Source organism: Puntigrus tetrazona, chromosome 18, assembly GCF_018831695.1.
Source record: "Puntigrus tetrazona isolate hp1 chromosome 18, ASM1883169v1, whole genome shotgun sequence".
In the NCBI taxonomy this organism is placed as follows: domain Eukaryota; kingdom Metazoa; phylum Chordata; class Actinopteri; order Cypriniformes; family Cyprinidae; genus Puntigrus; species Puntigrus tetrazona.
In genome coordinates this window covers 23,775,861-23,803,360 of record NC_056716.1, presented here as the reverse complement: position 1 = coordinate 23,803,360, position 27,500 = coordinate 23,775,861, and the positions used below count along the sequence as shown (strand labels likewise).

The window sequence follows — 27,500 nt, the reverse complement described above, 5'->3', positions numbered from 1 at the left end:
TTTCTGTATATGCATAGCATGGAGTTCTCCAAAATCACACTTGTTCAGATCCATTATTAGCTGTCTCTCCTCCAAAGTCATCTCCTGTGCAGAAGACCAGCAAAAACCAAGACTTTGCAAATAAAGTTTGAGCTAGGATAATTTAAGACGTCTGTGAATTTTGGATCTCTCGTTTCTACTAAATTTTTTTTTTTTTTTTTAATTGAATCAGTAATTCAGCTTATTTTTGTGAGCTGCCATGTTTTTAGATTGTGATTTTATGTAATATTTATGCTTTATTCTAACTTCTAAAAATGTATTTTTAATACTAGTTAATTAACAATAGCAACACTGTTACCAATATATCATGCAAGATCCACTAAAATACACCAATTATACAGCATGCGGTAGTTATGACATTATGCACATAATTAAAAGAAAATTAAATAGGCGTTTAGGATCAGACCAGACGCTGCTCTACAATGGCTGTTTCCGAGCAGCAACTTTCCTTATCGATTAGTTTTTTTTCTATTTCGAATGAGATGCCATCCGTACTTGAACCACCAACTGTTATTTTACACAGAAAGTTGGCATAAAAGTCTAAATCCATATTGAAGTTTCACCAGGCAGTGAAACTAGAAATTTTCCTTCAGTTGCTATATATGACAAAGCTCAAGATAAATTAGCATTGTTACACAACACAGACATTCCTACCCAGATGTCACTCCAGATGAGGTTGGGTGTGAAAAACAGATTTTGAAGGTATTAAAATCAATATTAAAGGCTGTGAAACACAAATTTAACTTCTCTGGGAAAACTAGTTCCATCCAAACAGGGCTTTTAAGATGCTTGCCTCATGTGTCTACCAGACATCTGACAAATACGAAGCTAAAGGCGCTGTTTTGTATCTATACAGGGTGATAGACCAAACACAAATTGCTTGAACTGAGTGAACTTCGGCTGACCTTGTTCAAGTGTATATATGTGTGAATATCAGAAAAGGCTCGCTCACACCCTGATGTTTTTTAGGAACACAAACACATTTAACCACAAGAACTGCACAGACTGTATTAGAATTTGGTATTTTTCAGTATCAGCAGCAAGTACTGTTACAAGGAGGATTATGTGAAAAAACTGATGAGAGGGAATTAAAAAATATACTGTTTAGTTCAATGGTCCGAGGTTTCTGGCAGTAAAGGCTTTGAATCAAACTCAGAACCTTTGTTAAACAATATATTAGAACAAAAAAATAATTTTAAATTGTAATAATAAAAACAACAATATAGTGAAGTAATGTTTTTCAATTAAAAAGCAGCCCTGAGCATAAGAGACTACAAGAACAAAACAAAAACAAAAAAAACAACCCCAAACGTTGAAATTATAGTGTAAAAGGCTAACATTTTAGAAATAAACCAAGCTGTGACTTTGCTCAGGAGTTAAGATTTCGAGAGATTACAGCAGGTTTTGGAGTTAGGGATGAATTCAGGTTGATTCCTATTGGTAGTCCTGTCATGAATTGCAATTTTGTAAAGGAAAACTGGTTACTAAACAATTAACTACAACTTCCACCTCAAACTCCTAATTTGCTGCTTATTAAAAACTAGTAATGTTTAGTGACAGGCAAATTATTAGTAGTAGTATTTTCACAACCTAAATTTTTTATTTTTATTTTAGTTGTTTCTATTTTTTGATGCAGTATGTCAGTAGGCTGTATCAGTTTCCAGACATTCAGTGTGCCATTAATTTTAATAATCCAGTCAGATTTTTGTTTGCACAAGGAGTCTGACAACAGACAGTGCTCCACACAGAGATCTGATCTGATCATCATCCAGTTTGTCGGGAATGAGAACAGATTAGATCCAGAAGAAATGTAGCAACGACTCCAAGATGCTTTGAGAAACCTACCTGCAAAGCTACCTGAAAAACTATGCACAGGACAAAAGCTGCTTTAAACACAAAAGAGGGTCAAACCAAATGACACATAGCGACTATTGAATGGTCAACTTATCTAACAATGCTGTCTGATCATACATGCCTAGGTTGACTTTCTCTTTTTAAAAACATTTCCCTTGTTGCTCACAATAATTACACCATACTTGACCATTATACCAATCTGGCTTATTATATATTTATGTATTAGTTTGAAGCTTATAGAAGCTTTTATCCAAAGCAACTTAGCATTCAAAGTACACATTTTTTTCAGTGCCTGCATTCCCTGATAATCAAACCCATGACCTTGGCAACGCTTGTGCCATGCTATACTGTTTGTCTAATAAGAAATTGACATGATGAATGGACATCCAAAGCATCTAATGTGTATTCAACAATCCACTCATCTTCCATAAAAATGCCTCTTACTTGCTGAGAAAAGCTCTCAGAAGTATTCAAATATGTCATTAATTAACTGGTATGTTATGTTAGTAAATTACAAATTTAACTATTGACACCCCGACTTCAAACTGAAACTCCTTTGAGGGTGCAGTTTCCTGTTGTATAACAGTTGAGTTCACCTCAGTGAATTAAAAAAAGCCTGCTTTCTGATCCTTTGCACTGAAATTGCTTTGGGATATGGCCTGTTTCATGACATACAATAACAACAAGTACATCCCACATCAGAAGACACTAAAGATCAGCTGAGCAACTCTAGGGGACCGAGATCCCCTCACCTGTGATGATCACAGCTTCCCTGCGGGGCACAGGAAAGTAGAAAGAAGAGGACGACAAGCGAAAAACGAGAGGAGAGAAAAGCAAGTATGGGATGGAGGGGTCACAGAGGACTGCCATACGCGTTTCTCTTTTGTCGGCTTATGATTTATTCTTGCACTTTTGCGGTGCTAAATGTCACACTAACACTGATTCACTCTAATCTCTCCTCCTGGGGCTGGTGAAGAGAACCTGCGCCACGGGACCTCACACAAGCAATTTCCTCTGACCTGCCCCCCTCCATCTCCCCATTCTGTCACACACATACACATACTCGCCCATGAATGGCACCCCTGGGCCATTAGCCAGGGAGCAGAACCCAGCGCAGAGGGGAGGAAGAGAGTAAAATGAGAGGGAAAGTGAGAGAAGGGCCCAAAAATGGCACACGAACAGAGTCTCAAACGTCACAGAGCCACAAATCAATTACAACGGATAAGAGCACAGCACGATCCATGAGTCTGTACTGTTGAATAAATCAAATTTACTAAATGGCACAACAGACTGGCAATCAAGGAATGCGACACTGTATTTAAAAGGTAAAAGGTCATTTCTGTGGCAACAAATAAAGTCGTCAAAAGTGGTACTTCAGTGCCAAGTCGGTAGAAAAAAAACTGAAAAGATCACGATACCAGTGATACAAAAGAACCTGGTCAACTCGCTTCTTGACGGCAATTTCTGATATATACCTATAGTTTGCTGTATGGACTAGTATCTGTAAACATTAAGCCTCAAAATTTGATTCAAAAGTTTTGTGTGTCTCTGTATTAACGAATGAATGGCAGAGACACACGGTTTAGTTTGTTATGTACACTGAAGTGCGTGATGCTCGGCCGTGATTTTAGTATCTGCTGTATCGATGAGGACATAAAGATCTCTGGAACTGCTCTGACAGTATCTTCACGTGCAATTTACCGTTTCACTTGCGCAAAACCAGGGTCATATCATATACACACAGAAATGTAAAGGAAATCACAGCAGTACGTGATTAAAATAAACGTTCGTTTTAGATACTGAACCCAAAACACATTACTATTATTTCAAATGTATGCGATACTAGTATAGTATACTACTACCACTACAGTTCAAAAAAAAAAACAAACAAAAAAAACACTAAATATACTATATAAACTTGAAACATTTTATGCATTTTCTATTTTACCAATGATAAAACCGTGCTTGATATTAAGTTTTGCTAGGGACCGGCACTTGAGTAAAGAGCCTTTAAGTTTCTTTTGCGCCCTTTTATGATTACTACTAAATAGGGAAGTTGAAAATGTGTATAACTCAGAACAGTCAGTGACTGTACAAATACATTAGGTATGCGAGGTTTTATATCTCAAATGGGTTGATTGGGCTAGTTTTGTAATGCAGATACGGCAACCCTGAAGTGATCCTCCCCATGCAAAACTCACTACCAGACTGCAAAGATGTTTTGGGTTAAAAGGGAATTAATATGTGGGTGCGAAGACATTCGAAGCGTTTTTATTGTGCTGCTTGCTGTGCTGTTGCGAGTATGATCTGAGTGCTTTCTAACCGAGCATGTCTCTGTAGTAGTAGCAAGGGTTCCTCCTTCAATCTAAATTTATGGGATTTCTTTATACCTCTTTTATCATCTGCCAAGTACACAATGTAAGTCTACTTAGAAAAGCAACGGCACAACGGGATTTGATATAAAATTCAGAATTAGCTTCCAGAGCAGATTTCCCAAACTCTGCTTGGACTGGGGATATACGATTTATCAACACCGTAACAGTTTGTTAGTGTTTGTTTTTAATAATCACCAATAATCGATATTGAATAGTTTCTATGCATTGCAACATTTAAATGACAGAATCTAGCACTAACTTTACAGGAATAAATACCACATTAGGGAAAACTTGTAACACTTAACATTGTCAAATTATAAAAACTCTTATTCAATTTCTTTGGTCATTCTAAAAATGACCGTAACCAGCAGCACAAAGGTCCCTTCTCTATTTTCATGAGGACATAAACATTAGTTCATTAAAAAAAAAGGAAAGTTCTATCATAATTATTTTATCCTGTTATTTCAAATCTATAGTAGGTGTTAAACAGCAAGCAAAATGATTATTATTATATTATGGTATTTGGAAAAAAAAAACATATGCAAAAGATATTTTGCTGCTGGAGCCAAGATTCTGAATTCAATGAAAATCGAGTTTCCAATATGAGGTAACAAAGGGATTTTTGAAATAGCAGTGGAGCAACGCAATTAACGATGGCATGTCATATAAAAGGAACGACGCCAGTTGAAGAATGTCTAAAGACTGTCCAAATATTTTAATACTTTTTTTGCTGGACATTATAATAATGCGAGACCTAAATTTACTAGCATTTAAAGTCAATTATTTATTTTACTGTAATTTCTTAAAGTTACAAAAGAGGCAGTGCCTCCCCAAAATGAGAAAAAAGTAGTACAAAATGTAAATATTATTCCAACGGTAATGCCAAGGGGTAAAGCTAAACATCCTGCCTCCCCTGAGCCTATTGACTTATCAGACCACTTAAATCGTGCCGTGAGTTTGGAGAAGTTTGGGAAATCGCATAAAAAGAAGAGGCAATGACTCCATTGCTATATTACTGGTTAAGACTGGTTATGATCGGCTGTGTTCATATTATAAATCCTGCCTCATGTTTTTATGGACGTTCCACATTCACAAACCAGTTTGAATTAACAATATGATGACGTTAATGGGAATACTAATATCTTAATGTGTTTACTTTTGTTACAGACCTGAAATGGCCTGTGGGAGTTTTCAGCGAGTACTCGGCAGTGAGTGCACTTGAGTCTTGTCTGTATTGGCCAGAATATCAATATCTCTGCTTCCCTAGTTGAAGCCATCACTAAGAAAAAAAAAACGATCAGAGATGAATTCTGCTATACCTGCAATTGCACTTATCCTAAACACAGTTTTGTAGCTAGTTACAAGTTAAGCTGCTCTCTGATTACGTCCTGTGGCGCCAAGTTCTGGCGGGTCTCTAATGTGCAGTAATTACCAAATGCTAAGAAGTACATAAACACGCCTCCTCCCTCCCAGCACACTTTTCATTGACCTTGTTTTCCTAATTGCTGTCTGCACTGCACAGTCAATGAACGCGGGCACAACTGTGGGCAGCCTTATACTGAAACACAAGAAATTCATTAATCCGCCGAACCCTCGATGGTACTGCGAAAGTCTGGTCTCCATTAATAAGTACTAAACGGGTCAAAAGTTCACGATGCATCTAAATGAAAAATTTTAAACAAGTGTTTGCTGCGAGCGCTGTGCTGCAGATCACCCGAAAGAAAACAAACAGGCCGACGCAAAAACACTCACAACACTTTTCGAAAGCACCGTAATAAACAGAGCCGCCGTCTCGTCACTTGAATTCCTCTCTCGCTCGTTCTCGAGATTGACAGTCGGGCGCAGGGCGGAGACTGTGCTCAGTGAAGCGAGCAGGGGCTTCCGTGTTATAATAAAACAGTTAAATTGGATTTGTTCATATGCGGGAAGCGAGTTGTCTGGATTAGCATATCAATGCCTTTACACAAATCGTATTTTCAAGAGCATTGAGCACTAAGCAGCACGAAATTAATTCTGCATGATACGCCCCGAGGCCTTCTGGGATGCTGTAAGCTTCATAACTGTTCCATACTCATAACCTGACACCCATCCCTCCTAGAGCCTCCGCTAACGTCTAAGAGTAAAAGCTAGTGGTTAAAGATTGAACTAGGCTTACAAGCGTCGGAGAGGTTTACCTTTCTCCAGTCCCTAAAGAAGTTGTTGCGGAAGACCTCTTTTGTGGTGTATTCGTGATCCAGCATCTGAGCAAAGAAAAGGGCCACTTCCTCAGCTGGCAGGCTGAGCTTCAATGGCTGTCCTACAACAAAACAGAACATATAGTAACTTATTAGAAGAACCAGCTAACAACCAGCTATACATGGGTCGGGATCTAAGAAGAAGGAAGATATTCATTTCAAACATAAGGCCTAAATTCACTTTTAATTTTATACTTGTAATATTTTATAATCTTGGGATTTTTTTAGACACTACATGGAACAGAAATTTAACTTTGGCCATTTATTGATATCAAAATAATTATCACCTTATTTCTTTTCCCCTCTTCCAATGACTCATGGGATAATACAGTATCAATCGGACACACAGTGTTTATAAAAAAAATTGAACACCGTTTTAATGTTTGCAAAGCACGAGAAATTCACTATTCTGATTTTTGAAAAGAAAGAGAGAAAGAAAATTCCACAGTAAAATATTGGTTCATGCGTTTATGGCCTTTTTTTCCTCCTAAAACAGAGTCAAAAGCACATAAACACGGTATGATTTGCACAGATCTACTACAGAAGATTTCTGAAGGTTTTTATAACCACGTTAAGATGAGTCATCAGACTTGTGTTCCCACAGGACACACTAGCACACCCCACAAAATAGGACTTTAAATGCATCACCGAGAATCATGGCCTAGGACAAATATAATCAAAACTGCATTTATAGCTTACCGTTCAGAGAGTCTCAGGTACAAAATCCAAATACGTCCCCCTCTGGGTTATTGTACCAAGATTAATGGCCTGGGCCTTCTGAAATGCACTTATATTTAAGAAACGCCTCTCTACGGTAAATGGCAGAGTGGATATTAATAGAGGAAGCTGACCTTAAAGTATAGCAAAGAGATTAAAGACTCTTCTTGTGCTCTCTGGAGTACGCCTGACACCAACGGAGGAACAGGTCAACCTTGAGCTGGGCTCTGTGCCCAAACCGAGAAAATTAAAGGGAACAGCACTGACCAATGAACTAACCTCTCTTTGACCAAAATCTCTTGCTTCTGAACATGTTTTGCCTTGAAACCATTCCATGTGATGCGCCAGTAACATCTGAATACCTACCGTTATAATAAAACCTGACATCATCTGGAAGGGGTTGATATTCGGGAGGGAAATACGGCCCTTTGTGCTCTAGAAACTTCCATTTTATTCCATCCTCATATTTCTCTTCTTCCCACCTGTGAAAGAGTCAAAAAGTAGTAGACAAGAGACCAGCAAAACTTCTGGGTTAAAATTAGTCTTTCATCCATACAAGACAAGATGTAGCATGCAGGGCACTACCATCTCCATCTTTGTTTCTCTTCCTCTTCTTTCTTCTTAATCTTGAGAGCCCTGGCAGCCTCTCTCTCTTCCTTTGTTTTTTTCTTCTTAGCGGAGACAGAACGCCCTCCTTCCTCTTTTATCACCTTTGAAAGGGAAACGGAATCATCACTGCACATTTTGTGAACAGTGTCTGCATTATGCAGGAGTTGCAAATCTTAGCTAGTTGACATGACCTTGGTGATATATTTAAATGAGCAGAATTCACAAATGTTTAACAACAATGTTCACTACATCTTACACACGTCAGTTAAATAACATGTTTAGACCCCGGAGGGGAAAAAAAGTATAACACTCACTTTAAAACTGAACACATCACCTACATTACAACTTTGAGTAAACTTTTGGCACAACATTGCACCCCCAAACTTGAGAGGAAGATTAACACTCAAATCAACAAGTATGAACTGTGAAACTGTAAAAACAGGATGCATGTTAAAACCCCGATTAATTATTTCTAGCTGTTGTCAAGCCTTGCCTTGAGTGTTTTTGCAAGGTATATTAGCTTTAAAACTTATTTTGTTACAATGGAGGAACATAATAATGACAACTGGTATTTTGCTAATTAAATAAAAAGCTTTTCTCTTTGAGATACTGGTGGATCCACGAGACACAAAACATTTACTTTTCCACAAAGAGGAAACTACTTTGAGAAATATAGTCTGCAGTGGGAAAAGCAACACCTGAGCAGAATGAACTCCTGAGGGGCAGTGTGGACTCCATCTTTTCACAGTACGCCAAAAACAAAACTGTAAACGGTTTCTCCTGGGAATAAGATTTTGAGCTCTGCAAGCCAGAAATGTTCTCTAAAACTGCTCTTTGCAGAACTAAAATTACTATCAATGGTAGAGAGCAACAGTTGTTGAACAAAATGATGGCTTTTCAGCACAGGCAATCACTTTGTGAGATGTTCTTTTAAATCCATCAAATTGGAGGGTGATTGTGAAGTTACCGATGACCTGAATTTTGGATGAATAGCAAAAACTTGAAATTACATTAGTGTGATTTGTTAGAAAAAAAATGTGCAAACGTGTCTATTCATCATGTGAACTGAAATGCTAACTGTCAAGACCACTTTTTGTACTATTTTATATTATTATTTTTTTTTTTTTACAAAAACTGGTAAAGTAATAATCAATACAGAATTACAGTTAATGCAGAACGTGCCGATGTACAGTTCCTCAGAACTTTCTTACTGTGCCTTTTTCTAGCTTATCTCAGCTTTTTATGGTTTTCAAATAACCAAATTACTAGGATTTCAGAGAGCACTCTGTCACTCAGTTCTTTTATAATCAACAATATATTGCTAATGCACTTTGGCTAACGTAAAGCCCACCTTTTCTTTTTTTTCCTTGGATTTTTTCTTCTTTGCTTTTGCTGAGTTCCCCTGTCCATCTTCTGCAGCTTTGTTTTTCTTCTTCTTTGGTCTTTCAAAGACATACACAGAAAACAGACGATACATGCAAAGTGTCCCTTTTATTACATGAAATATACACTGCCTTGATACGAATACCGTTAAGAAACTTCCAAAAAGACAAAAACCTCCAAATATTTAAATAATACCACATATATTTAGAATATGCCCATCATATGAAGTAATTTGTAAAGACCGCGTATGAACAATTTCATGTCGACGTGAACAATCAACAGAAATTCCATCCTGTTTTAGCAAATAAATGAAACGTAAACTAGACAAATTATTGCAAGGTCTCTCAAATCTATCCTAAAATGCTATTTTATATTCAGTTATGTAAAAACATTTATTCATGAATAAAGTGCATATCTAGGATGTTGGTGAAGCTCCAAATGTACAAAATTAATTATTTGACTCAGATTGGCCATACATAATTACATATCCAAGCTGTTCTTTTCCATATAATGAAAGTAAATGGTGAGCTGTTCTTGACACCTTTCACCTTCACCGACAACCAGCTTTAACACTGAGCTAAACATCTCCTTTTTTGATAGTAACTCGCACAGGTTTATAATAATAAGGCGAGTAAATTTGGGGATGATTTATGCCTTTATGTAAAAACTGGCACAGCTTACACAAGCAGCCGTATAAATAAGAAATAAACCAATCGGGATCTGTAATTGACTTATTCTTTCAGTGTTATACAGAGAAAAAAAACACACTTACAAAGGCACTTCAGAGGTAGAAGAAGAAGGACCATCTGTGTTATCCGCCTTTCTTTTCCTCTTTTTCCCTTTTGTTACAAAGTCTTCCTCTGGCTCTTCCTTCACGTTCACCTGAGAGCTAAAAGAGACAAACGACACCAAAAAAACACGTTTAAAGGCTGCAAGAACTTCAGTCTAACCCCCAAAAGGACAAATATGCATTGACCAATGACAATGACTAAATTACAGTGATTACACAATAATGCTTAATGGCCACTGATGATAATTATATAATTACAGTAATTATGCCCAAGATAATTGCGGAGAGATGCAAGCTTCAATTTCCATAAAGCATGATTCAGATGTGGCGCGAGGTGAGCAGACCAAATCAATTAATTACAATTACCATAACAAACGACTCGATTCAGCGAAGAATATTCGGGGAGAGATTAAGTGTAAAAGAACACTCGGACAGCTTCAGCAGTTTTAGAGTCTGACCTCTGTCGTGTAAATCAACCTCCCACCTGCAATCACCGGCAGGACTTGATTTACAAAGCGTCTGATTGTCAAAGTCCCTGATTAGAGACATACGCTTCTTTTCTAGAGACAGAAACAGTCAATGAGAGATTTCAGAAGGCCCAACTCCGCTAAAAATCTTACATACGAGATTTACTTCTGTGTATGAAATATCATTTTTATGTTAAGTGTTTGCTTGCACCGATTTATGCCTCAGGCTCCATTCTACCCGACCCCCGCCCACCAGGACCCCTCCCCTCCCCTCCGGTCCGATCTCAATGCTTTTCGCTTATTACTTTTCTGACATGCCACAGCTTTCTTTCCAATAAATAAATTAATTTTCTGAAAGACGGCCAATGTAGCGAGAAAATCGGAATGGATATTGTCCAGAACTGCGTACATTCAAATCATCAGAATTAATTTTCATCAACTCCAAAGGCAAAAAAAAAAAAAAAAAAAAGTATGATTGCATATTTGAATCGTAAATGGATTAAAACTCATTTCCAAGTGCAGCTGCTGGCTGCTGATGCCATTACTCTAAATCAAAGGGCTGAATCTGTGAAACTGCATGTGCAGTACTTTCTACTAAAAATACCATCACATGTGACACAGCGATCTCACTGTACCTTCTGTCACCTCTCTCTTCAAAGTCCATGCTCTCTTCTTTAGGAGTTTTCATCTGAAAGACAAAAAAATAAAAAAACACATGACAACAAGATAACGGAAAGTTATGTATTGCTTTCCCAAACACTATAATTATTATATTTTTTTAAAAATATACATAACATATACATAATTAAAATGTATATTCATAAATGTACGCATAGGTGTAAGAGTTTTTAAAAATCTAAATCTTTTTAAAGCATTTTAATTGACATGAATAAAACAAATACCAAAAGAATAGAATTTTACAGTTCCAATACAGGTTTCAACAAAAACTAAAAAAAATTGTTATACAAAAATGTTTTGCTCACCAAGGTTGCACTTATTGGAGCAAAAATACAGTAAAAAAAATATTAATATAAAAAAAATCTCATTTTATTATATGTTTAAATGTTTTATTATATTATGTTTTTTCCCCTGAAATTTCAGCAGACATTACTGCAGTATTCAGCGTCACACGATCCTTTACAAATATTATAATATGTAAGTTTGGCGCACAATGCTCAACGTGCTGCCAAATATTTTTGAGGAATCCATGATTTTTTTTTTTTTTTTTTAGAATTATTTGATAAGCATCCCAAAAAAATGCATTTATCGAACATTTATAGTCACTGTTGATTATTTAAAACAACTCTATGTATGCTAAAAATCAAAAATAAGTTCCAAGCAACCTACATACTGACTTGGCAAGGACGTTTCTTTATAATTCTGTCTTGTTCCACCGTGCAAGTTCCAGTAAAATACTGCATTAAGGTGGCAGGTAATAAATAAAGAATAGGCAATACATGGAAATATCAAAGAGATGAAGAAGCTCAAGAAGCTGCATTATGCTAATGCAAAGGTGCAGGGGGAAAGTAGGGCTATTTGTGGGTTTGACGCACCACAGGGAAAGCCCAGTCTAATCAATGGCTTACAACCTGCTATCAAAAGAAAGCCACCCAGATCACTTGAGGCCAAACCGGAGCCCGGAGCCGTCAAGGAGAATCATATTCCTCTACAAAAATATCAGCATGGCTGGAAATAGGTTGCGTTAAAGAACAGACTTGCATAATGGCAAAATGCTATTACTACCGTTGGCTGATAATGAGCGGTTTCGTGCAAACGCCCTGAAGAGGGAAGATTGCGCTGTTTGCTTGGCTCTGCGTAACGGTCCATTCTCGTTACATCTAGGTTTTCTGACATCCCGATCTCCGACTTGATTGCACGCCGACTAAATGCTTTTTAGGTTACGCTCCGCGTAGCAGTCGGTTCTTGTTATATTTGGGTCTCCCGTAACCTACGGTACGAAGCGGGCTCCGAATGATACGCCTGCATAAATATTCCTTTACAGCAAAGCTAACAGGGCCTCTTAATTAAGCCGGACTTGAAGAGAGAATCCCAGGGGCATGACAAAAGGAAATGAATGGCGACATTGAAAAACTACCTTCCTGTGTGTTTTCTCCTTCCCTCCGCGCAGAGGCTTCGTCCTCGCCTTCGGCCTTTGCTTTCTTTTTCTTGGGCTTCACTCTGCAGAGGAACAAAAAGATAGAAGGAGAGATGATGAGAGGAATACGAGACAAAAGACAAACGTATATTAGTGGGGTGGGAATAGATGAGACAAGGGGGGGACATAAAAAGGCCATTAGTGCTGAAGAGCTCCAAAACCATATTAGCGCTTTACAAATAAACTTCTCCCTTCAGTGGAGTGTGTGACAGCCCGCCAGCAGGCCTCGTCACAACAGGCTGCTGTCAGCAACACTTACAGGTGTCTTAAGTCTTTCATCAGATTAATTACAAACGCCAGAGACGGATGAACGTCCCCGGCGTTAGCGCGCCCATATAATGCATTAGATATCAAAGTAAAATAATTTATTCATAAAGAAGATGGAGTACAACTCTCTGAATAATGAATGCAAGCTCTTTGGCACTCACTTCACACTTGGTTAGATTTACGATTTCTGGTGCACATCATTTGTTTGGGAGGCTCGATTTGTCTCCATCTTTCGCGGTAAGGCGAAAGGCGTTTCCTGCCGCAAAGCGCAGCGCTGTGTATAATAACGCGCAGCTGTTGTTTGTGCTGCCATTAAATCCTGCTTATTCTCAGCTGAATAACAAATATTTAGCTCACTTGCAGACTTCGCAGAATGCGTTAGGGGCGAGACTGCGTGCCGGCAAATCACGGTTACTGGATGGAAGTCCGTTGAGATCAAGAGCTTCTTTTACCTACAGCACCGTTCGGACAAGTGTTTAAAGACGCGATTGGACGCCGCGTTTATTTGTGGCGCATAAAGGGCCTAACGGCTGTACTCACGCGTGTGCATCTCCGCTCGAGCCCGGATCATCTTTTAACTCCTTTTCCACGGCTTTCACGGAGCTGGAGTCTTCTGCCATCCCTAAAATGCGATGCCAGACAAAGCAGCTGAATTCACCGCTGAATTGATTAAATTCAGATTTCACTGAAAGCGCACACACCGCGCGATCCAAGACCTAAAACATCACTAAGTAGGTTCACTAAACAATTTGGCATGCTTAAACAGGAAACTTTCCTCCGAGGTGTGAATAAAATCAATAAACTTTAATTTACTACCTGCAAATACGTATATTGCGCGGTTTCACCAATCCTCGTGGTTACAGACGAGTCTGATTTGAGGTTTTGATGTCCGTTGCTAATTTATAGACCGGCTTATGCTATATTTACCGCGATTGTAAAATTGCCTCCTGATTTAACAAATATTCATTAAAATGTGTATTACAAAGGCATGTGCGTTTGAAATTTCTTTGACTCTATAGTATAAACCCGATGTATGCGTTTTCAAACTGGTAGCGACACCAAACGGAACCAAGTATAGAACTGATAAAAAAAAATGCTTTCCAAACAGGTTTCCCCGAGTGCTCTCATTGGTCAGAGACCAAGATTATCCCGCCTCACGCCCAAAGCCATTGGTTAATTTTGGAAGAACCGTTTCTATATTTTCTAATGGGCTAACACTGAGCGATTTCTCCGGAAAATCTAATTAAAATGATGTTTAATAATAAAATGAATTATTATAATATAGTCATGTGCCTTAAAATATTATTTGGTCTGAGGACCAATTTAAACAGTTACCACACGTGAATACAATTTTATTTACAAATAATAATTTACAATTATTAAAATTTTATTCCGAATATACAAAAGAAATAACACTGGTATATAATATTTTGCATAAAGTTGCAGAAGAGAAAAGTCACATGTATTGTTGTTTAACTTCACATTGCATATATTGATAGATTGCATACAATTAATTAATATATTTGGTATACATATTTTAAATATGCATAACCGTTTAAAAATACATATACATTGTATTGTATATATGTATTATTAAAAGCTTACTTTTAATAATATGCATTTGTATACGTTTAATATAGCAAATAATGTATATGTGTGTGTGTGTTTGTGTTCTGTGCTGTCAACATACAACTGTGCGCGGTTCCTTTAAGACATCCCGGAAGTGGATGTGAATTGCAACACTATATACAAGGTTTATTTTGGTGCGTATTTTTTAAGGCGCGCAATGACACCTTTCCACTTATGTACAGCCGCGCGCACTTTGCTAAAGTCTTATCGACACAGAGCAGCGTTAAAAACGGTCCAGGGACTCAGAGTGTGGGAGTTCAGAAACATGTATCCATGTACTTCCATCGCAGTGCACGACAGCATGGAGGAGATCCTGAGAAAGACGGTGGCCCCGTTGCCCACCTATGAGATGAGAGAAAAATCTCCACCTCCACCCGAATCCAACAGTTTGGAGTTCATGCACTTCTACAAGAGTTTAGAGAAAGAGCAAAAGCTGGAGTTTCTCGAGAAGCTGTCTCGTGATTTCGGGGTAGATCACAGATGGGCTTCGGATCTGGCTGCGAAGTTGCTGGACAGTCAGGGGCGGGATGTGGCCACCATTCTGCAGGTGGAGGACAGATTACGGTACAGTTTAACACCCCGGTACCGACAGCTGCTCACGCACATCAGCAGGGTTCAGGGCGGGGTGAAGTTTCTGGTGGACCTCAGGGCAGATCTCATCGAGTTCGCGTCCGCAAAAATTAGTGACGGTTCGGTAAATTCATCATATGAGTGGTAAATATACATTGGGGTCATTCCAAGCAGAAAAAGGTACCTTTTGTATTCCTCATGAACATCCATCTATCTATCTATTACAGTGTATATATATAGTTAATATGTAACGTTACATTTTATGTTTTATTCTGTCATTGAAAAACAAAAAGTCAAAAGCAGTATATATATAAAAAGGTACATTTTTCAAGATGGAGATTTGTATTCCTCATGAACATCCATCTATCTATCTATCTACTTACCTGCCTATTTATTCACATTTATCAGACCTCTTTCCAACTTTTGAGTTAATATCCCACAATACAAACTTTTCTTTTTTTAATTAATAACATTTTATGTTTTATTTTAAAAGTGCTGTCTCCAGACCCGGAGATCAGGGGAAGAAAAGTAAGATGAAACCAGGTTTACCAACATCACAAAAAGTCAAAATTAATGACATCTTCCATGATTTTGTACAGTAATTAACCGATTATATATATATATATATATATATATATATATATATTCATTTTTTCAAGATGGAGATTGTTATGAGCATGGTATGCGAAGCTGTGACATAGAGTTTCTATTTGCTTTTGTTTGCAGCCAGACGACCTTTGTCCCACATTGGTGGAAGGCTTATTGACATAGTTTCTAATTTATGGCCAAACATTTAAATTTAAGACATTTAAATTTAAGCAACGACGTCATGGAAACATGTCTGCAGCGCATACAAAGTCTAAAGTGCCTCACATTTCATTCCTGTTATATCTCGTCTAAATTTGGCCAAACTCGTTCTATTATTATTTTTTTTATTCATTAGATAAAATTTTTATTAAACAAGATAAATGATTTTCAATATTATTATAATTATTATTTTATTAGTGTTGGGAAAAAATCTTTGTTGTTTCCCTCCCAGGTTCAGGTCTGTCAATGATGAGACTTACTCTTAAATTTAAAATCTTAAGTTTAATAAAGTCAGAATAATTGAGACTGAGCTCAGGATACAGAACAACAGCATCAAGGCATGCAGGGCAGTCCTGTATGCTCACACTACATTTCACACAATATTTATATTCTTGTGCTTGGGTCTTCCTCCCATTCAGGGTGTCCTTCACAGAACCAGGTGCAGTTGTTTCTTCTCGACCAGTAGATGAGCTCAGCAGTCTCCATATCTTGTTTCTGTAGATAAGACATTTTGTACAGCACATACACACATAATATCAAAATGGAAAAACACAGAACCTTTATGAGGCCTGGGCACAGTGCTTCTATTGAGTAAAACCTGTAAAACATAAATCCTTTAAAACATAAATCCCACATTAGTCTGAGACTTTTAGGAATTTTGTCAGGTTTTTTTGGAACACTTGTCATTCACAAAATGTAACGCATCCCTTTGCAAGTTGTTTTTTTATTTGATTATGCTTTCAGCTCCGTTTTGCACATTTACCAGGTTTAAATTCCGGTTAGCAGAATTCCAGATACCTTTTTTCAAAGTCAGAAAATGTGAAAATAGTCAGCCTGAGCATGGTCATACTGACAATAAGCTTTTCATTAGGATTCTAGTCTAGGCTCTGGTTTGGCCATTCCAGAAAAAAACTTTCTTTTTATGTCCTCCAAAGCATTTCTTATGTCCTGTGGGTTATTTTTCTGCTGAAACATCTCGCAAACAAACCTCTCTCAGAATGACATATTCTCCCCAAGGATTTGTCTGTATTGGCCTCATCTGTAGATGGCAACAATCATAGAATGATACCGCCAGTATGGACCGACCTGGTACAATATGGACCTTTGTCAGGGCAGATGCCATACTTAAATTTTAAAGAATGAAAACAAGGTGATAGAAGATCTAAGTGATAGAAATAAAGTCTGTGCAGCTACTAGGTGTCCGTCTATCAGCTGACAGAACATTAAAATATATCTGTCTGAAAAATTCCCAGATGACAGAAGCACTGGGGAAATTGGACATAAAACACACTGTATGTATGTTGGGCTGTTTACATCCCAAGTAGGTTTTACCAGACCAAAAAAGAAAAACCTCCAAAAGATTTTGCCTCGTGGAGCCTAGCAAACTTCAGTCGAGATGCCATCTGCCTTTTTTCAAAAGTGAGCTTCAGTTGCTTTAGCTCTGTGAAGTGCAAACAAATCATTGAACTCTGGGCAGTTTCCTCCATTTCAGTCAAAGAGATGTTAGCGTTGTAGACAGCCTCTGGGTCACTTGCGCAGCACCTTGTCCTGATGCTTATTTTGAAGGCATTCCAATCTGAACGCCAGTGTTTTCCCCCCATTTTGTTACAAAGGACTTCACAGCGATTCTTTGAAAGTTTGAAGTTTTGCCAGTCTTTTTATAGCTTACTCCAGGTATAATTTTTTTTTCTAGCATTATCTCAAAGTTTCACGGTCAGCTCTTTGGTCTTTATGACAGCAGGGATGATCTGATCTGCTGTTTTTGTAATGAGACTTTGAAAAAAGCATTTATAGTGGACTTGAACAGGTGGATTTAAAATAAAAAAAACCTTATCAGTCTTTCTAGAAAATGTTCTACCTTTTACCCATATTCAAGATTAATTATGTTTTATTGTTGCCTCGTTCGCTTGCATTATTATGTGCATGTTTAATTATGCTAGTGGTGTTCATTAATAAATCAAAAAATGTCACATTTCTTTAGTTTAATTTGTTTTATATGCTGCCGAAATAATAAGATTAATATGGTAGTTTGCTATTCCACAGTATTAACGTTATGTAGAATGGACATTATAAAGAATTATCTAATAACATTTCATTTAAAAGGTTATAATTTGACTTTGCAGAGTGGGAAATAATCAATGAAAGCTGAATACATTCTGAAAGCACCATTGATGTCAAGCTGACATTCAGCCAAGCAGTAATTTGGTCACATGATCATTGTGTATTCTCCACTTCATTTAAAAGCCTTTTTACCTGTTAGTGAGTGTTAGCACAGCTCTCAGCGATGGCGTCCCATGCTTCTCGCTCTCAGTAATAATATTACATTACAGCATATCCCTAAGGTACGCTTCAGAGAGTCTGTCTGGCACACCTCCAGCCCATCAGAAGTGATTCGGTGTCATTAATATGTCTATGAGCTTGTGACGGCGGGGTAAAGTAGCAGCCAATTTCAGGGTAAGGTCATTTTCGGTTACCCAAAATCAGCAGACTAAGCAATGCTAAGCTTAGTTACTGTTGCTAAATGTGTTTAGAAAGTGTAGGATATTGTATATGGACTGGAAGCGTGACGTTGCAAATTATGTTTTTAATCTCTCATTTCTTGTTTTAAATCGCAGTAATGAGATTAAAAAAGAGAGGGGAAAAATAAAAAAACTAATTGGACAGCAATTAGTGTACATGATCAGAGCCGTCCCTGGCATTTCTTCAACATTCTCAGTACTTGAAATGAACAAACAGGAATATATTAACATTAAAGGAATATTTACTCACCCTCTGGGCATTCAAAATATAGAAGAGTTTGTTTCTTCAGATTTGGAGAAATTTAGCATTGCTTCACTGATCAGCTGATAAAAAACATCATAATAATCCGTAAGTAATCCACTCCAGTCCATGCGCTTTGTGAAGTTAAAAGCTGTGTTTGTAAGAAACAAATCCATTATTAGCTGTTAAACTGTTGCTTTTGGACAAAATACCAGCCAATAATCCATAAGCTTTACGCTTCACGAGACATTAATGATGTTTTTATCAGCTGTTTGGACAACCAATCTGACGGCACCCATTCACTGCAAAGGTTCCTTTGGTGAGAAAGTCTTGCAATGCTTAATTTCTCTTTATTCTCATCTTGGAGGCAGAAGGCATTTTCTGTGATGCATATTAATTTTGAAATGAGGGTGCGGAGACTCAAGCGTCTTAAGATTTGTTTAAAAATATGAATATATATATATAAAAAAAGGCTGTTATTATCTGTACAAGCGTGAAAAACTGGTTCCGAAACCCGTTCGCTGTGAACTAGCACCTGAACTGATAGCTCACATCCTACCAGAGCGCTGAAGAACAAAATGTGTTAAAATTAGAATAATTGGTCAAGACAGAGAACAGCTAAAATGCTGAGCTTTGCAGTAAAATGTAATCACACATCCTAAACTCTCCCGAGCAGAATTATCAGGATCCCAAAGAAATGTCAGTTCAAATTTCTGAGCAGGTGCAATTCTTGACATGTAATCGATAAACAGACGCAGTCTGTCTGGACTCAAAAAGGTGCCCAGCAGAACTCCTCCAAGTCTGCATTGTATTGGACAGTCAGCAAGCTGCTTGCAGTGGTTTTCACAGAGCAGTTTAGGACGACTATACTGTCATGTCCTCTGCAGAATTAATGATTGAAAGTTACACTGGATGCCTTGTCAGTAAGACATTTACATTTCCTCAGTTCATTAGTTTCGAGATTTACATTAGAGGTTTATGTTGTATAGCAGGACAGACAGATCTGCTCCCTGAAGCATTAAAAAGTCTTCTATTCAAAGCATTTTGAAGTAGCAGTGTCCCAAAATTCTTGCCTGAAACAGAAGATTCTGGGCTGTAACCCAAATCAAAACTTTATACATTATATGTTATATTTTATTCTCCCTTTTTCGCCATATTTTACAAATCTCCAATTTCTCAAATGCTCACGGTTTAAAACAGGCTTTCATTTTATGTACAGCATGAACAGGGGAGAATTGCTTTAACATCAGATTTCTTTTCCTTCACGTCAGTAAAAATCAGAGAATGTCAAAAGCCCACTTTCAGGTTCTGTTCAGGCTCAGTCATTGACACGTCCTTGACATTCTTGCTCCTTTTGTGCAGCGCAGATTCTGCACTCTATTTCCACCGAGCTGCCCTTTCAAATTTCAGCGTGGCAAAGGTTTTTCTAGCACTTTGGTTGGATTAATAATTTGTGATCTCTGCATCTGCCTTGACGCTTATAGTTTAGCGCGAGTGAGATATCTTCCTTTCCCTTATGCACATACGAAAATAAATAAAGCGGCCCAAACAGTGCAGCGCTTTTGAACGTTGTGGCCTGCGGTGCGATGGCACATATCAAAGTTGGATTCCACTTAATGTTCGCCTGGCCCTAGAGTAAATTCAGCCGTGTAAGCAAATACAAAACTCTTTTGGGTGAAGTATTTCAAATGCTTTCGGCTGCCCTGAATTTTAAGGTAGAACACCGAATAAACGCTTAGAAGTAATTTCCCAGCCCAGAGAGGATTTGATGAGTTTAAAGTTAAGTGGAACGGTGACTGCTGGGGCGGCCAAGGGCTGTGGATTGCACTCCAAGTAAAGCTGAGATAGACAGAAAAGCAAAATGCCGTAGACTACATTGCCAGTTGAGTCTCTGATGGCCTGCTTTCCGTGAACAGCCATCCGTTTTTTAGGCAGTGCTACAATCTCAACTTTGTTAGATTGTTTTTCTGCTATTGAGCTATTGGGAGCCTTTACCTTGACACCCCCTGGTTATTTTCTACATACAAATGCATCACTTAGTGACACATTTATGTATGCCTATCTGAGCGAGCGGGCTTATAGGGAAAACCGTGCGGGGAAATGGTAATTCAAGATCTTTTTGCTCGCAGGCACAGCTGAAAGCGCTACAATAAGGTCAGGTTTTACGTGTACTACCTATAGATGAAGCCGAAGCACGTACAGGATGGCCGGCGTGCACATTTGATTGACAGGCCCGCAATTCTTCTAAGCACATGCATCTGTGGGACAGGCTAGAATTTTTTTTAAAACCGCTTTGTGCGAGTGCCCCGGCGACTAGATCCAGATATTTGTATGCGTGCAGCGTTGCTCATCACCATTATGAAAGAAATCTGACCCTCGAGGGAGAGTGCAGAACCATATCTCATGTGGGAAGCAACAGCACTTTGATGAAATGGAACTGTGTTTACCACAGAAATCTTTCAGCGGACTAGCATGGACGCGGACGCCGATCCCGGCGCTCTAATGAGAACACTAGCAGAGCAAATAAACAGACGCTAAGAGCTGCAGAGGAAAATGAGACTACTCTGAAAGTGTTTTGTGCTGTACTGATGAAATGGCAGCAACTGTGAGTTGGTGGGGTTGCTGCACACGATCTGTGAAATATTAATTCCCTTGACGGAAGCTGCACACTTTATAATTAGGCACTATTATGAGCGCAGCTGTACTGAGAACGATTCTTGAAAATCGGTGGGTATTGCACATGAATTATAATATTAAAACACCCGTGTTCTACACTTTTTGCAGCGTATTATTTTTTTCCCTGAAGTCCATTTATAATAAAAGTTTTTTTTTTTTTTTGCACAATTTAGTTTTGCGTGACCATTTGAAACACTCCCTTTGACCCTTAGGTTTAAACAGGCTGGTTTTGTGGCTTTTCTTTTGAGAATATATGTAAATATAACCCCTTTGCAACACTGCGATGATTCCAGATTTACCCATTTTTGCATCTTAATTATCATAAATGCTCCAAATGCAGTCGGGAGGAAGTTTTGCATTGGGAATGTAGCATTTCAGGGTTTAACTTTTATTTATCTAATTGGTTTGTGTTAGATTTGTGATGAGAAGAAGGGTATTTAAAATATTTAATTTTAATTTTAACATAACGTAAAAAAACTAAATGGAATGTACTAAAACTTTTTTTTTACATTTAAACTAATTTAAAAGTATACATATGAATATAAACAATAAAGTGAAATATAAATATGATGAAATTAATGAAATTACTAACTGGAAAGAAAATATTAATTATATAAAAATAAATTAAACATTGAATAGTGGTCTTAATAGTAATTTTAACTAATAAAATAAATTAGCTAAAAATGTATTAAGTGTGTGTGTGTGTGTGTGTGTGTGTGTGTGTGTGTGTGTGTGTGTGTGTGTGTGTGTGTGTATATATATATATATATATATATATATATAAGTTCAGAGTCTCATTTAAAATAATAAGAAGAAGAGTACAGGACTGCTATATTTGTATTATATGCATGATGAAACTGCATGTTCGCTTCTCACATTCTTCAATTCTAAACTTCTTGTGCTTGTATATCTCGGTCTGTTAGGATCTGAACAGCACTCTGAAGAGTCTTTTGTCAGAATGGTTCTCTGTTGGGTTACTCCGACTGGAAAGAATCACCTGGCAGTCTCCGTGTGAGATCCTTCAGAAGATCAGCCAGTAAGATCTCTCTCGTATCTATAAACACGTCCTTTATTTGTCTTCCCAGTCAAACCTTTCTTGTTTGATCCTACAGTTATGAGGCGGTTCATCCTGTGCGGAACTGGACGGATCTCAAACGCAGAGTGGGGTCGTAGCGGAGATGTTACGCCTTCACCCACGCCTCCATGCCTGGAGAGCCACTGGTGGTGCTGCACGTTGCCTTAACTGAGGACATCGCGAATAATATCCAGGTAAATGCAAATGAAAATCACATTTGGTATTCATCACAAAGAATAATTTATGGCTTGATGGTCAAATAGAGTGTAAATGTATTATTGAGTTCAAGAAAGGAGAAACCATCCTTGTGCAGTGTCATTACTTTTTACTAGTACCCGCTAGGATCATAAAAATGTGTAAGGAGACAGCAGGGGTGTAAGACAGTGCATAAAGATGCTCCAAAACAGCACACTGTGTCTAGAATGTACTGAATTCTTCACTATAGTCCGTGATTATGCCAGTGCCTCCAGTGAAGCCTGCGTGAGTTTATTCATTTTAACATATGCCTCTTATTTTCCCAGGGAATTGTAAGAGAGTTTTCCACGCGAGACGTGGACGAAGATGTTAACAAGATCAATGCAGCCATCTTCTACTCCATCTCCTCCACTCAGGCCGGATTGCAAGGGGTGGAGCTTGGAAACTACCTCATCAAGAGGGTGGTCCGTGAACTGCAGGTGGGCAAATGAATGAGAAAATGAATCACAGAAGTGATGTTTATCACAGCTGTTCAAAGAATTTTTGCTGTGAAATATCTGTAAACGAATAATGCATTTACAGTTTGTAAAATTACAGGTTTGACGTTATATTTTTAATCAAATTCACATATTGTTTTTTGTTTTACATTTCAATGCAGTAATGAAATCATCCATAATAAAAGAGAAAAGCAGGAAAACTAATAATATTTCAGCTGTCACCCTCAATAACATGAAGAAGGAGGGACACATGGCATGTCAGCTCCTGCCTCTTTACTAGATGAAGGCGAAATTAAATGGAAAAGAAACGAGAGGCACTCAGCTTTATAGATTCAGATGAGTTTTGCTTCAGCGGGAATGTTGGTGAAACAAAGTGCTGGATGGCTGTTTGTGTAATAGAGGTTAACCCTAGTAAAGAGCTCTCCACGAAGAGCTGCGCTTCTCAGAGAGCTGATTTACCCAGTTGAGAGATTGAAGGCATCATGTTGAGTGGAAACGGACACTCCATAGATATTATTTCATGCAAATTGTGCATGTTGGTGCTTTGGGTTTGTATTTGAATTAGTTTTTGAAGTGTGTGTGCAAATGCAGCTCACTTCGAAAACAAATTCTCTCCATCTGAGACCATAAATATCCATACGATCCTTACAAAGACGTACCACGGTAACCGCAGTTTCCAGCAAAAACCGTTGTTGCTCTAGGTATTGTTACTGCTGTTATAAATAGACTTTAGAGAATAGAACATTTTAGAATTAAAAAAAAACAATACAAAACAGAATTTTCTGAAGAACAAGTCACAGTTTCATGTTCATACTTGATTATGTACATGCCAAGTTTAGCGACTTTGTTGATCTGAATGTATCTGGGAAGAAAATGTGTAAAACGAGAGAATACGTTTATTCTACTGTATGCGGTTTGAAAGAAAGTGTAAAGTACCTATGAGAGCTGGAGCTCATCCTCCTGCTGAGGAAAGAGTAAAAGGTGACTCACCATGCCACAAGGGGACGATTGGCGTGATGGATGGATTATAGACAAAAAAAGTGGTGGAGAAAGGTCACGGTGTGATTTAGGAGAAGGAGAGGAGGGTTTGCTTGTCTTTCAGCAGAATCCTCATGAGGCTCTTTTGCACTCGCTTTGTATCTTACATCCACTCTCTTCTCGTCCTTACTCTTCATTCTGTCTCGTTCTCGCTCTCTGTAGCTTTAAACCTGCTGACTGATGTTTTACAGTAAATTGAGTTGATGAATGAAAAGTGACCCTTGGACATGCTTAATCTTCCCTCACTTCTGCCTGTCTGAAGGAGTGATGCATGGCAAAGAATGAGAGCGAGAGGGAAGTGTGATGGGCTCGAGATGTGCAGGACTTCAAATCTCTGCCCCACTGGGGCCAGTCTGACACGTTTGGTTTGTTCAGTGCTTGCTTCTTGTTGAATGTGGGCAGAAGAGGGAGAGAAAATGAGTGTGTCTATGTCCTTGTGGAGGATGAGAAAGAGACACGGTGGACTTGTTCAACATGGTTTTTAAATTAGTACAAATGGAGTGCGGATGGAGGATAAAAAATAAAGAGAAAAGGAAGCATAAGGAGAGAGGATATAGATATTTTATTGGAAAAAAAAATAGCAATTTACACAAATATTCAGCAACACACGTGTTTGCAATGTTTAGCATATCAGAAAATTAGAATGATTAGGAATCATGTGACACTAAAGACTGAAAGTAATAAATTAAATTGTGATTAAAATGGTGTGTGTGTGTGTGTGTTTGCTCGTACAGTAAAAATTTTAACACTGTAATATTTATACAATTCAGCTCACTCACATAATCACGAATCAGGAAATCAGGAGTTTCAAAAGACATGAACACATTCAGAATTCAGTCAATGCAGACACTATTTGTAATTTTAGAGTTACTCATTAAAAGAGTCAGTTTGCAAGAGTTATAAATTCTCATAAGAGTCATTTGCACATGAATCAAGATATTTCTTGCTGTTACTTAAAGGTGAGTTTTGTGTGTGTTGGTATAGATATGCTTTTTTGAGATAACTCTCTGTGTTTACTTTTCTGTGCAGAGTGAATTTCCCCACATGGCTCAGTTCTCCAGTCTGTCTCCCATCCCCGGCTTCTCTTTATGGCTACAAGGTGCTCTCGGACAGCACAAGAAGGAGGGACGCGCCATAGAGCTCCTGTCCGAGCAGGAGTGGAGAGAGCTGGAAGATGTGACGGGAGCTGCTCCCGGCGCCCCAGCACTGGAGGCCCTGCGCAGACTCATCAGCACCAGCGAGTGGATCCGCTCTGACCGTCTGGTCCGCGCTCTGGAACCTGCGCTAATGCGGCTCTGTGCATGGTACCTGTATGGAGAGAAACGGCGGGGATATGCCCTAAACCCCGTCGCCAATTTCCATCTTCAGAACGGCGCCACCATGTGGAGGCTGAACTGGCAAGCGGACACAAGCCCGCGAGGCATCGCCAACTCTTGCGGCATAATGGTTAATTATCGCTACTTTTTACAAGAGACCAGCACTAACAGTGCCGCCTACCTGCAGAGTAAAGTCATCAAGGCTTCGGAGCAGGTGATGGGTCTGGTGTCACAGTTCCAGAAGAACAGCAAACTCTGAGTCAAATCTGTGGCTCGGAATGTATTGCCTCTCAAATTCAGTATTACCATTTTCGATAACTCTGATCTGCAGGGGGATGGACAAACACAATGATGATTTATGCGTGTGAAGCCTTATGTGGAACTATGACTGAAACCACCAAGCCGCATTTCATCGTTAGTTCAGAAATGGACAGTTGTACTCTGCCTTTCTGCAAGATAACAATCCAGTAAATCCAATTTTAAAAGGATAGTTCACCCAAAAATGACAATTCTGGCATCATATGTATACCCTCAATCCTGTATATTTTTCTTGATCTTTAGACTTCCTGCAGCTTCTTCCTTAAATCATTCTGCAGTTTTTTGATCCAGCAACAGATCACATATGTCATAGATAAGCATTATTAAAAGTATCGTTGGCCATATGATTTATAAACTATAGTCTAAGAAGCCATACACGTTTTTGTTAAGAATCAATTGAAATTATTTGCTCTCAAATTGTTCATGCAAATCTCTTTATGAATATTTAGCATTTATGGCACAGGTTTGATGTCATTTAAATGCACTTAGCATTTATGGTCTCAAGAATACATTAACTATAGTTCACGAGTTATACGGACCACTATCTTTTTCGAAATTGACCGCTACTGTTCTATATGTAGTGTACACAGTTTTACTACAACTTATATTTACAACTTATGTTATACGGCTTTCTCTGATAATAATGGCAAATTGTAATTCCATATGTGAGTCAGATATTTATTCAGTATTGTGAAGGATTTAGAGTTTGAGTGGTCCAATCCGTAATTCATGAAGTTGACTGTTTTTGAGCGATTCTTTAAAAAGAATCAGTTCTTAAGAGTCAGTTGCTCATGAAGCAGCATTTGTTCAGATATAAAGAAAGATACTCTTTATATTGTATGTGTTTTAGCATGCAGCTTGGAACAGAACTAGACAAAAGATTTACTCACAGTTGTTTTGCCATATATGGATACAGATTTTAGGATCTGATAGCTATTAAACATATACACATAATTAAAACTATAAAACATAACGTAGAATACATATAAAACAACATAGAGGGCGAGTAAATGATGACAGAATTTTAATTTTAAGTGAACTATCCTTTTATCACGTTTACTGTAATGATACGAAGAGATTTCGCTTAATTTTTTTAAGGTGTGCCAAATCTCCACTAATTTCAAGGATAATCGTTCAAATCAATCTATTTTTCTTCATTCTCCTCAGCAGCGCTTGAGCCCGTTTGATTAGCCGGCTGCTGATTTTGATGCAGACTTATGCTACACTTTGAAAGACTGGAGGTAATGAAGCGGGAAGAATCTATCAGCCCCTGTCATGTCTTTGCCTTCTCAGCGTGTGTACGTAAGAGAGCGTTCCAGCGCGACTGAGTGGAAGCTGCTGTAATAAATGATGTTTTGATTCCTTCATTAGCGTGATCTGATTCACTGTGAAACGGCTGTCTGTATACTCAAGCCTCTGTGTAAATGTGTCTCAACTCGCCAGCTATAAATGTTTATTTATGAATTAAAATTCCGCTTATCTTCCAAAAACCGATTCTTTCTTTTGTTTCCATTGTAAACATGATGTACTATCGCGGCGGTTTGATCAGTTATAGGCAATGGAGGGTGTTCAAACGGTTTTTGAAGTTAACACAGGACAGTACGCTATCTCGTTGGGCCAGATCCTATCACATTTGGACAGATCCGTTCCTTGGCGGTTTAACTGGCGGTGTTTAAAGAGATTTAGCACTCTCCAGCAAGCGTTTTATTCCTCCATGACTGCTGTCTCT

The 27,500-nt window shown here is 38.2% G+C and overlaps 2 protein-coding genes across 2 annotated transcripts in view; one reads left to right on the top strand and one right to left on the bottom strand.

The window, feature by feature from the left end:
- Window positions 1-13,968, bottom strand: part of zgc:173742 (DNA topoisomerase I, mitochondrial) — a 25,348-nt gene extending 11,380 nt beyond the window's left edge. Inside the window, 11 exon segments of the mRNA XM_043264127.1 lie at window positions 1-84; window positions 6,443-6,564; window positions 7,586-7,701; window positions 7,805-7,929; window positions 9,180-9,270; window positions 9,984-10,100; window positions 11,104-11,156; window positions 12,564-12,608; window positions 12,610-12,646; window positions 13,431-13,512; window positions 13,707-13,968. The exon segment at window positions 1-84 is cut by the window's left edge and continues 39 nt beyond it. Coding sequence (XP_043120062.1) covers window positions 1-84; window positions 6,443-6,564; window positions 7,586-7,701; window positions 7,805-7,929; window positions 9,180-9,270; window positions 9,984-10,100; window positions 11,104-11,156; window positions 12,564-12,608; window positions 12,610-12,646; window positions 13,431-13,510 — 870 coding nt within the window. The 5' untranslated portion in view covers window positions 13,511-13,512; window positions 13,707-13,968.
- Window positions 13,969-14,598: 630 nt separating this feature from the next.
- Window positions 14,599-27,261, top strand: mlycd (malonyl-CoA decarboxylase). The gene is given in 6 exon segments (XM_043265093.1): window positions 14,599-15,213; window positions 21,703-21,711; window positions 22,256-22,368; window positions 22,445-22,601; window positions 22,929-23,081; window positions 25,167-27,261. Coding segments are annotated over 6 exon segments (1,515 nt in total). The 5' UTR covers window positions 14,599-14,676; the 3' UTR covers window positions 25,713-27,261.
- The last annotated feature ends 239 nt before the right edge of the window (window positions 27,262-27,500 follow it).